Source organism: Phycodurus eques, chromosome 3, assembly GCF_024500275.1.
Source record: "Phycodurus eques isolate BA_2022a chromosome 3, UOR_Pequ_1.1, whole genome shotgun sequence".
Taxonomy (NCBI): domain Eukaryota; kingdom Metazoa; phylum Chordata; class Actinopteri; order Syngnathiformes; family Syngnathidae; genus Phycodurus; species Phycodurus eques.
In genome coordinates this window covers 24,333,088-24,345,590 of record NC_084527.1, presented here as the reverse complement: position 1 = coordinate 24,345,590, position 12,503 = coordinate 24,333,088, and the positions used below count along the sequence as shown (strand labels likewise).

The 12,503-nt window shown below is 38.2% G+C and overlaps 1 protein-coding gene across 1 annotated transcript; it reads right to left on the bottom strand.

The window, feature by feature from the left end:
* Positions 1-8,859: 8,859 nt before the first annotated feature.
* Positions 8,860-11,999, bottom strand: zgc:112294 (transmembrane protein 17A). The gene is made up of 4 exons (XM_061671013.1): positions 11,880-11,999; positions 10,429-10,535; positions 9,823-9,936; positions 8,860-9,631 (listed from the first exon to the last, which is right to left on the bottom strand). Exons 1-4 carry the CDS (start codon positions 11,983-11,985, stop codon positions 9,326-9,328), a joined length of 633 nt encoding a protein of 210 aa, XP_061526997.1. The 5' UTR covers positions 11,986-11,999; the 3' UTR covers positions 8,860-9,325.
* Between the last annotated feature and the right edge of the window lie 504 nt (positions 12,000-12,503).

Below are 12,503 nucleotides of genomic sequence, written 5' to 3'. Positions count from 1 at the left end.
GATGTCAAAGCGACAGGCCTGTAGTCATTCAGACCCGAGATTGCAGGTTTCTTGGGGACTGGAATGATGGTGGAGCGTTTGAAACAGGATGGAATTTTGCACATTTCCAGAGATTTATTGAAGATCTGAGTGAAGACTGGAGCGAGCTGGTCCGCGCAGACTTTGAGGCAGGATGGGGACACATGGTCCGGGCCTGCCGCTTTGTTAATCTTTTGTTGTTTGAAGATGCGTCTCACATCCTGTTCATGGATGGTTAACGCAGAAGTCAGAGGTGTGATTGTGGTCGCGGGTGCGGCCGGGTGGGTGTGTGGTGTGAAAGTGTCCTTTTCAAATCTGCAGTAGAAGGTATTCAAGTCGTTGGCTAGTGTGCTATTGTTCTCAGCTTGGGGGGATCGTCGCTTGTAATTAGTCAGCGATTGGAATGCATGCCAGACTGATTTAGAGTCGTTTGCGCTAAGCTGATTTTCCAACTTTGTTGCATAGATCCTCTTTGCAATGTTAATTTCTTTAGTCAGCTGGTTTCTAGCTCGATTATACAGGGCCCTGTCCCCGCTCTGATATGCGTCCTCCTTAGCTTGGCGAAGCTGCTTAAGTTTAGCAGTGAACCACGGCTTGTTGTTGTTGAATGTGCGAAATGATTTTGTTGGTACACAAACCTCTTCACAGAAAACCAAGTTGTGAATTATTCCCCTTCAAGATACATTGAAAATCCATCCATCCATCCATTGTCAACACCGCTTATCCTGGTTAGGGTCGCGGGGCGCTGGAGCCTATCCCATCTGACTTCGGGCGAAAGGCGGACTACACCCTGAACTGGTCGCCAGTCAGTCGCAGGGCACATATAGACACGGACAACCATTCGCACTCACATTCACACCGTCACTGAGTGGGAAACATTGAAAATCATTTAATGAATAACTGATCAACATAGAGGCTAATGACGTGACTTAGGCTCACAACACAATAACTGCTTGCTCCAAAATACTTGTGAAGTCGCAGAGATTACAGTATGCATATGTGACTAAAATGGTTGGAGAAAAATATAGCAACAGGCAGGTACAAGTGCAAGCAAGGTCGCATGTAAGACATGGAGCCGAATTTCAGTAATAAGGACATTGTATGATAAAGTGGAACGGATTCGATAACAACAAGGTCTCTCTACCATACTATGAATTTAAGGGTAACCATTGTCCGTAGTTTGGCGACTGTTTTCATGAGCGGCCGTTCAGTCCGCCAGTGGTTTTGGCGCGATTCAAAATTTGAATCTCTGTCTTAACGTCACAGCTTAGAGCCAATCAAAACTTCAAGCAATATAAATAGTATATAACGCATCAAATATTGTGTTTTACATGTTGTTAATTAAATTGTAAGAAGTATAAATGCATTTTTTGTGTGTGCTCATTTATTTTTTTGTGTGTAAATGTACTTTTTTGTCATGATCAGTGAAAAACATTTTATTTTGACTCCAATATATGTTGTGACTGAGCAAGATTGTATGACTCGAATCAGTACTTTGGACTTGCTTGAAACAACTCACGACTTGACTCGGAACTGGCTTGAGACTTGAAGGTTACGACTTGAGGCTTGCTTGTGACTTGCACATGTGTGACTTATCCCATCTCTGGCTAATACAGTGCTAACACACGCTAACACCATTAACATGCGCGATTAGTCACATGCACAACACACGCAACCAAGCTAACATATGCTAACGTCCACTAACATACTAAAATGGGTTACCACAGCCTAACAAGTGCTAAAATGGGCTAACGTGCCGCCATGTGTTAAAATATGCTTACATTTTCCAAATATGCTAATATTGCATGAAGTTGTGCTAACACATGATAACATGTATGAACACGAAATAACGCGTGCTAACATTGACATCAATAAACTAATTTGCTTCGATGGCAATATATTTTTACATGCATTATTACATGCTAATGTGCTAATAACAAATGTTAACATATGCTAACATATGTTAGTACATACTAAAACACTAACATGTACCAATGCGCTAACATGCGAAGGAATGTGGATAACATCCACATACACGCGAGCAGTAACATACTCACATACTGTAAGCAAATATGCTAACATGGTAGGACCATGTGAATATTTGCTCACATGGTAAATCTTTAAAAATGCTAACATGTGGCAACATGTGCTAAATTGTGATTGCATAAGCTAACAACGTAACAAATGCTAACATGCGCTAATGTGAGCTAACACATGCTAACCTGCTGCATGCCAAAAGGTTTTGTGCAAGTTGTAAATGTAGTAAACAATCTCCTTGGCAGAGGTAATAGTCATGCGCTATAACACATTACAAATAAATTTCCATTTTTCCATTTTGCACTTTACAATTCGCTCCAATGCACAACAACAAAAACAATATGACTGTCCCTCACTTACTATGTGATAAATTACCAGTAAACAGTTCATTTATTGCCTTATTATTTTCTTGATACATGTTGAGATAACAAAAAAAAAAAAATTCTGGTGACAGTGTGAAAGTTTTCAAAGTGTTTTCATGTTTCAAAGTGGACGTGACTTTTGCTGTCTTACTGGCCGTCAATTAGCGTTTGACTCTGTGTACGTGGAATGTGGTGGTTTTTTGCCCTGAAAAGAAAACTAAGTAAAACATTTAACACATCTTACGCTGCTCTCAAATCTTTTTTTTTTATTTATTTATTTATTGCTTACATTCACTGCATGATACTAACATATGCTAATGTGCTAACATTCATGAACATGCACCACGTGTGTTAGCGTATGCTAATATGATAACATGTTAAATAGCACGAAGACAAATTAACATGGGACATGTCCATATGCTAACACATGCCCAACATTAACTAATACAGTAACTTACGCTAACATCCACTAACATGAAATGACACATGCTAACGTTCGTACATATTTATCAATGTGCTAACATGCTAACATATGCTAACATTCTCAAGCTACCAAAAGATAATACAGTAACATGTACAAACGTGAAATGACATGCTAATATCCAAACACATTTAATTTAGCATGTTCTGACATATGCTAACGTGTACAACATGAAATGACACATTCACCACAAAATATGCTAACATATGCTAATGTGGTAACATATGCTAACATTCACTTATCTCGGTCCCATAAGATAGTACAGTAACATTTGACTAACATGAAGTGACATGTGCTAACATTCACATACATTCAGTTTAGTATGTGCTAATATGCTAACATATGCTTACTTTAACTAAAACAAAATGCATAGTAACATATGCTAGCATTTACTAATCTAGTCGGCATAAGATAATACAGTAGCATGCACGTACATGGACTAACATGGAATGGCACGTGGTAATAGTCACATACATTCATCAACATATGCTAACATTTGCCAACATTCACTTACACTACCATATGGTAAATATGCGCTAACATATGCTTACATTTTTGAATACATTTAAGCATTGAAACATTTAAGCATCTGAGAGAAAATCGCTATATAAATTTTATGGTGATTTGAACATTCACAAAACTGCACGGAATGACGCGCTAGCGTGCATGCATACATTTGCTAATTCATTTTCATATAATTAATAACGGTAAAGACATTTGTTTTAAAAAAAAATAACGCCAATCGCAGGGCACATATACATAAACAACCACTGACACTCACATTCACAACTACGGAAAATTTAAGAGTCTTCAATTAACCTGCCATGCATGTTTTTGGCATGTGGTACCCGTAGAAAACCCACACAGGCACGGGGAGAACATGCAAACTCCACACAGGAAGGCTGGAGCCGGGATTTGAACCCACGATCTTAGAACTGTGAGGCGCCCCCATTTTAGTCAGTGACACCCTACTAGATTAGAGATTTTTCATCATATTAAATTAGCGATGGAACATAATTTTGGGCTGCTTTCTGTTGTTCATGTGAGAGTGCAACAGTATGACAGCAATTAAAACTATAATACCAACTTGAACAAATCGGTGTTAGAAACTCAAACAAGCTGTCATTTTGTATTATTTCTTGAAAAGTTGCCCATTAGTTACGATCTATAAAATATGAGTTATTACTGTCCCTTTATCGTATAGTATATTACTTTTTCACCCAGCTATGCAGTGAATTTGGTGTCCACTTCTGCCACTGACGTCCCACCAAGACATGGGGGGGGGCGTTTTGACTTTGGTAACTGGTTATTTAACTACTGCTCCAAAATGGATTGATATTTTTGAAAATGATTACCAGTTTCATTTTCTTGAGCAAAAAATACATAAAATCAACTTGTTAGTGAAATATGGACCACTAAGTCCCCACACATCCTCCAAGTTTGGAGATTTTGGCATTTTGTGCTTTGAAAGAGTTTTTATGGTCTTGGTCTCCACTCCCAACAGTCTCGGTCTTGTCTTGATCTCGGTGAGTTCTGGTCTCGGGTAAATCTTGAGCACAACAGTAGCCATCCATTCAACCAACTAAACTGCCCAACCTTTATCTATCTCACCAGCCAGTGAGCTGCTTTGCTACCCAGCTGTGCAAATACTAAAATGTCGCCGTTTGGCATCGCCAACTGTTACAATGAAGTCAGGATGCTTTTTTTTCTCTCTGAAATTTCACCTCCACTTAGACGCCCCTGTCAGATTCCCCGTAGCAGCCGATGAAATATTCATTGGCCAAATTGAAAACGCGCCTTTGCCAATGTGAGACGGCGGTTGGCGAGATTGGCACAAAATGGGCCGTGCCGTAATTGGCCATACGTCTTCTTTAAGGGCAAATTGATTATGTCACATTGCAGCACCTATCAGCAGGAAGTATTTCTGCAAGTCTTTTTTTCCCCTACTCTGTTGCTAATGGAAACAGGATGGAGTGTGTGTGTGTGGGGGGGTCTGCAGAGGTGTGGATCTTCTCCTGCCAAATAGGGGAGCACATTTCCTGCTTGGAGTGCATCAATCCCGTCTAAAAGGAGACGCCGGTGTGCGTCAGCACGTCACACACAAAAATGCATAAATACAAAAAAAGACTATTTAAAAAAAAATAGGTCAACATCGCCGTGATGACAACCAGCAGCTTCAGCTGTTTTGGGGGGGATGATGGCGTGCGCTTCGGGTGTCAAGGTGACGACCAAGAGTGGATCGGGAAAAATTGACAAAGGCAAATATACAACATAGGCAGACTTTTTACCCCAAAAACACAACTTTACTCTTGTAATATTCGTATTTATTCAAGAAAAATACAGCTTTATTTTTTTAATCTCGCAATTTACGACTTCTATCTTGGAAAAATGTGACACTATTCTTGTAATATTATTCTTTCTATCACAACATTACATTTAAAATAATCTCAAAATTATATTCTCAAAACACAAAATAATTCTAAAGATGTATGGATATTTGTTTTTGTTTTTTAAATGCAAATTTATTTTCTTAATATTGCAAGGTTTTTCTTTTCAAAATGCATATTTTCTCTTTTACTTGTATGACTTGAAATTTTAAGTTCTGAACAATGCGGTTTTATTCCTATAATATTAGCATTTTCTAATAAAAAAATTTAAACATTGTTTTAATATTTCAACTCTTTAAATGACTTTTTAATAAAATAAAGCCACATTATTTAAATAGGTTATTCTGTAAAAACAAAGTTATTTTTAATCTTGAAAAAAGTCAGATTTTTTTTACTCCACAATATTTCACTTAAAAAATATATTATTATTTTATTATTAAGTATTATTTTTAACCATTGAAACAAAAGAGAAAAAGTTGTTTGTTTTTGCGAGGAAATGTTTTTTTGGGGGAAAAGTTTTATATTTCAGAGAAAAAAAAATGTAAATTTTGGGGAAACTATTTTTGAGAAAATAGAAAAAAACTTTTTTTTTGGGGGGGGGGGGGGGTGTTGTATTATTATCACTTTCAACTCCTTCCAAAAATTTTCTATGGGGTTGAGATCTGGAGACTGGCTTGGCCACTCCAGGACCTTGAAATGCTCCTTTCGAAGCCACTCCTTCGTTGCCCGGGCGGTGTGTTTGGGATCATTATCATGCTGAAAGACCCAGCCACGTTTCATCTTCAATGCCCTTGCTGATGGAAGGATGTTTTCACTCAAAATCTCACGATACATGGCCCCATTCATTCTTTCCTTTACACGGCTCAGTCGTCCTGGTCCCTTTGCAGAAAAACAGCCCGAAAGCATTATGTTTCCACCCCTATGCTTCACAGTAGGTTCTTTGGTGTTCTTTGGATGCAACTAAGCATTCTTTCTCCTCCGAACACAACAAGTTGAGTTTTTACCACAAAGTTCTGTTTTGGTTTCATCTGACCATATGACATTCTCCCAATCCTCTTCTGGATCATCCAAATGCTCTCTAGCAAACTTCAGACGGGCCTGGACATGTACTGGCTTAAGCAGGAGGACACGTCTGGCACTGCAGGATTTGAGTCCCTGGCGGCGAAGTGTGTTACTGATGGTAGCCTTTGTTACTTTGCTCCTTTGCTCTCTGCAGGTCATTCACTAGGTCCCCCCGTGTCGTTCTGGGATTTTTGCTCATCGTTCTTGTGATCATTTTGACCCCACGGGGTGAGATCTTGCGTGGAGCCCCAGATCGAGGGAGATTATCAGTGGTCTTGTATTTCTTCCATTTTCTCATAATTGCTCCCAAAGTTGATTTCGTCACACCCAGCTACTTACAGATTGCAGATTCAGTCTTCCCAGCCTGGTGCAGGTCTACAATTTTGTTTCTGGTGTCCTTTGACAGCTCTTTGGTCTTGACCATAGTGGAGTTTGGAGTGTGACTGTTTGAGGATGTGGATAGGGGTCTTTTATACTGATAGTGAGTTCAAACAGATGCCATTAATACAGGTAATGAGTGGAGGAAAGAGGAACCTCTTAAAGAAGAAGTTTCAGGTCTGTGAGAGCCAGACATCTTGCTTGTTTGTCGGTGACCAAATACTTATTTTCCACCATCCATCCATCCATCTTCTACCGCTTATCCGAGGTCGGGTCGCGGGGGCAGTAGCTTTAGCAGGGATGCCCAGACGTCCCTTTCCCCAGCCACTTCATCCAGCTCTTCCGGGGGGATCCCGAGGCGTTCCCAGGCCAGCCGAGAGACGTAGTTTCTCCAGCGTGTCCTGGGTCGTCCCCGGGGTCTCCGGTGGGACGCGCCCGGAACACCTCACCGGGGAGGCGTCCGGGAGGCATCCGAATCAGATGCCCCAGCCACCTCATCTGGCTCCTCTCGATGTGAAGGAGTAACGGCTCTACTTTGAGATCCTCCCGGACACCCTGCGGAGGAAACTCATTTCGGCCGCTTGTATCCGGGATCTCGTTCTTTCGGTCACGACCCACAGCTCGTGACCATAGGTGAGGGTAGGAACGTAGATCGACCGGTAAATCGAGAGCTTCGCCTTTCGGCTTAGCTCCTTCTTTGCCACAACGGATCGATACAAAGTCAGCATCACTGCAGACGCCGCACCGATCCGCCTGTCGATCTCCCGTTCCATTCTTCCCTCACTCGTGAACAAGACCCCCAAGATACTTGAACTCCTCCACTTTCCACCATAAATTTGCTAATAAATTCTTCAAAAATCAGACGATGTGATTTTCAGGATTTTTTTCCCCCGCATTTTGTCTCTCGTAGATGAGGGATACCTCTGATGAAAATTACAGGCCTCCCTCATCTTTTTAAGTGGGAGAACTTGCACAATTGGTGGCTGACTTAATACTTTTTTGCCCCACTGTATATCTTGAAAATACAATTTGATTCTTGCAATATTCTGACTTCAAAAAGAGTGTGTGTGTGTGTGTGTGTGTGTGTGTGTGTGTGTGTGTGTGTGTGTGTGTGTGTGTGTGTGTGCGTGCGTGCGTGCGTTTTATTTTTTCAAAAAAGGACTACATCTGAACAATCATAAAACCATCATAAAATCCTGCATTGACTTTGCAGGCCAATAGTTGAGCGACATTTGAACATTCCTAAACGTAGATCAAGTGTAAAAATAAGAGAGTTCATGCCCATGTAGCTCATGACGTGGCTGTCAGGGATTATTGCCAGTCTCTGACTGCCCTCTAGTGGTCACAAATGCTCAGCACATATGTGCTCTGGCACAAAATTCATGTTGACTGGCAAATAAGAAAATGAGTATAATTGTGCCAAAAAAAAGTAAACTTTTTTTCAACTTAAAGTGTTTCTCTTGAAAAAATACAACTTTATCCTTGAAATATTGCAATACTTTCGAACATCTCGAAGAGGTTTATTTTATTCTCTTTAAATGACATTTTCTTAAAAACCTATGACTTTCTAAAAAAATATTGTGACTTTAAAAGTTTGATCAAATACAATTAAACATATTTAATTCCATTAAATATGTTTAATAACTAACTAAGAAACAACCAAAATAATAAAATAAAGCAAAATGTAAGAAAATAATCAAATGTAATAAAATTAAACATAAAATAAAATAATATTAATAGTAAATCTAGATGAAATATAATAAAATGCTAATCAACCAATAAAAATACAAATAAAATAGCAGGATAAAATTATTAAGTTACAAAGTAATAAAATCATAAACAAATCTAATCTAAAAAATACAACGAATTATTTAATAAAATATGAGTACAAATAAAAACTAAATAAAATAAAATAACTGAATCGAAATAATTAAATCATCATTACAGATCATTAAATGAAATAAAACGACTAAACTACAAGAAAATTAAAAACTAAGCAACCAATAAAAACTAAAATAAAATTACAATAAATAATTTCATTCAAAAAATATAAAAGAAAAACAAAATAAGATTTTTAAAAATATGAAATTAAATGAAATAAATACATTTTTTTTTTAAAAAGTCAAATAACGTACTAATCAACCCCCCAAAAAGTACAATAAAGAAGTTAATAACCAATAGAAATGAGAAGATAAACAAATCAAATGAAATGGCATGAAATCAAGTAACTAACGTAATCAAAGTAGGACCCCAATTCCAATGAAGTTGGGACGTTGTGTTAAACATGAATCAAAACAGAATACGATGATTTGCAAATCATGTTCAACCTATATTGAATTGAATAGACTACAAAGACAAGTGTACTCCTTCGGCCCTAAAATTCGAAATGAATGATTATTTGCTAAAAACAATCAAGTTGATCAGTTTGAACGTTAAATTTCTAGTTTTTGGAGTGTGTTCAATTCAATATAGATTTGACAACTCATTGTATTCTGTCTGGATTGCTGTTGATAACACAACGTCCCGACTTCATTGGAATTGGGGCTGTAAAGCGAAGCAAACACTCGTAACCTCGTCAGTCAAATGAAATGTAGTCCACGTCAGCGGCAGGTGGCGCGCGCGCGCGCGGGCGCGACGGCGCGGCGGTAGGCCGCCAGGCCGGCGTGTCCGAACCTGGGCCTCACCTGGGCCGGCTGGCCCAGGTGGAAGAGCAGCGTCAGCTTCCGGCTCATCCTGCGCACGGCCAGCCCGGCGGCCAGGCTCTGGGCCAGCAGCGTGCCCACGAACAGCAAGTGGACGGCGCGCTCCAGGGGGAGCACGACCGCGTCCTCGTCCGTCAACATGAACAGCAACACGGGCAGCTGGAACAGGAACGTCAGCACGCAGAAGGAAGACAGCGCCGGCACCTGGAAACCGCCACCGTGTACTTCAAGTACATCAAGTATTTCAAGTTCATCACCGACTAATATACTGTAGTACAGCAAATACATGAAGTCGATGAAGTGCTGTATATGCACTATTTGAAGCACATACATTCTAGAAAGTACTTCTAGTACACACGGTAAAGTACAGCATTGGAAGTACACAAAGCTATTACGTTCTCCTCGAGGTTTCCGAAGTATCCGAGGTAGAGTCGGAGAAGTTCGCCGAGGGTGATGAGTACGATTCCGGCGATCAGTAGCCCTTGGTAGTATCCTGGGAGGTGCGCAAACTGAAAAGGAAACGTGCGTGTGCTTTTTGCATGCTTTCCGCCCTGACACCCTTCACAACTGGGCCACGGTGGGCCAACTCCATTTTTTTTGGGGGGGGGGCGTCCGTTCTTGCACTCAGCACTGGATTCAGTGCAGTGCCACACCGGGCCGACATCCCAAAATGTCAGCCTCACACGTTGACAGAAGACTGAACAGATTGGAGAGATTTTGGACTTCGACCATAACTACTGCACTAAACCTGTTTTTTTCCTCAAATACCAGTTGGTTTCTTTTCGTGTTTCGGGCAACCTACGGTTGCTGACACTGAGCGGGATCCAAACTTTGAAACTGAAGATGATGACAGCAATGGAGTTGGCCCACTATATTCTACTCTAGTTCTTAGTGACCCGAATTTACAGCGTTTTTCTTCAAATACTGCAACGCAGTGTCCTCATGTGTTACGTTTCTCATCTATACTTGAGAAGAGTTAATAGTGACAGGCTTCTAGTGACCTTGACTTCCAACATGCAGACAGAGGAAAGCCACCAGCAGGGGAAATAAAATACGTTGAAGTAGATTAACATCTGCAGAGGAACGTCGCACGCCACCTCGTTGGCCACTGACAACAACAACAACAACAACAACAACATAGTCAGATGTATTCTTTTATTTGGAAATTCACATGGTAAAAAAAAGTATTTCTTCTCTGTATCATATTCAAAATCATTTTCCCTGAAAAGAATGTAAGTTTATTCTCCTAATGTCTTACTTTTTTTTTTTCTAAAAAAATGTTTTCTTTTATCGTCAAAAATCCCCTAACTGTTGTAGTATTATGACTTTTCTAAAGAAATCGTGATTTTTAAAAATATGACTTTTTAATTTTGAAAAGAAAATAGAGACTATTTTAAAAGTTCTGATTTTATTTTTGCAATATTATGTTTTTCTCAGAAGAATGCCTCTATTCTCGTTATATTACTGTAATATTACTCTAAAATACATTTAAAAACACAACATATTTTTGGAATATTAAACAAATCTCATAATACGTATTCAAATTTAAAATTAATTCAATCTCCAAAACTTTATGTATGTATTTATATATTCTCACAATTCATTAAATTTGATCGAAAATGGTTGTTATTTTTATATTGAAAAATCACTTTATTCTTGCAATATTACTTTAAAAAAAATATTCATCCTTAAAAATATGACTCATCTAAAAAAAAAAACATTTTTTTTTCTCACACAGTTAAAAAAATATGCAAGAAAAAAGGTTCAAATATTTTTGCAATACAAATGTTCTGGAACTGTTATTTCTTTTAACATCACTTTTTTCCTCAAAAACAATCTTGAAAGATTATCACTTAAATCTCTCAATAATATGAATAATAAAATAGATTTACTATCTCCAAAAATATTTTATTGATCTAAAAATTATTTCCTTGCAATAATGGGTTGTTGTGTTGTGAATTTAATTTCCTAATAATACAGTTAAAAAAAATACTTTTCTTTTAACTTCACTTTTTTTTTTTAAAGAATGACAACTTTAAATATTGTGACTATTAAAAATAGATGTACTCATCTCGAGAAATGAAAAAATTATTATTCTCATAACAATTAGGCTTTTTTAAAAGTTATTTTAAAATGTATTCATAACAAATCAAATCTTTAAAAATTTTAGTTTTGTTTCTCTTATTTTGAAGAATTCCATCTCTATTATCATAACATTACTATATTTTAAAAATAATACTTTATTCTTGCAATAATTTGACTTTTACTTTTTAAAAAAATAACTTTTTGTCTCTGAAAATCTGACTATTACTTAAAAATTACTTTAAAAAAAAAAACAAATATGAAGTTAGTTCCTCTCTTAGAGGACAACTTTTTCTTGCTAATCACGCTTTTACAGTATGTACAGTAGTGGTGAAGGTAGTCAAGTAGTAGGTAGGGATTGAGCACCAACCTGAATGTGAAGGTGAAAGGTCACGGCGCTCTCTGTGCACGTGCTCGCTCAACACCGAAGTTCCCACGTAGGCGTTATCGCCAACGGGCGAGTAGAAGACGGGCATCGTGAGCGGGAGTAGGCGCTAGCACAAATGGAGGCCACACACACACACACACACACGCAGAATGCTAATCAGATTAGCAAACAGGAGGCGGGAGGTTTGCGGATTAGTCCAAATGGTCTCACGAGTCGTCACAAAGAAACAATAACAATGAGCTCACAAATCAACGCTGTTGTCCAATTAAAAGAAACAATGTGGACAAGGTAGAAGACAAAATGCAACACAACGAAACAATGGAGATGATGCGTTTCTTTCCAAATCAATAGGGGTCAACTCATGAAACAATATGGCATATAATTTAAATGTCAAAAATAAAAATAACTCAAATACAAGGGAGCATTGAGTCCAGAGTTAAAAAAAATAAAAAATTTATAAAAAATAATAAAATCAAGATTTCATGACAAGATTATAGATGCACATTAAAAAAAAATCGAAATATGAAAATTATTGTTTTATAAGTCATATAAGAACAAACTTTTAAGATTTTAAAAAATGTCCAAGACAAATGTTTTCATTTTTTG

Excerpts from the sequence above, each read along its gene's own strand:
- zgc:112294 (XM_061671013.1), bottom strand. The coding sequence starts at position 11,985 with ATGCCCGTCTTCTACTCGCCCGTTGGCGATAACGCCTACGTGGGAACT. Across the intron at positions 9,937-10,428 it reads TCTGCATGTTGGAAGTCAAG|TTTGCGCACCTCCCAGGATA; the intron begins GTCACTAGAAGC and ends TTTCCTTTTCAG. Across the intron at positions 9,632-9,822 it reads TCGGAAACCTCGAGGAGAAC|GTGCCGGCGCTGTCTTCCTT; the intron begins GTAATAGCTTTG and ends GGCGGTTTCCAG.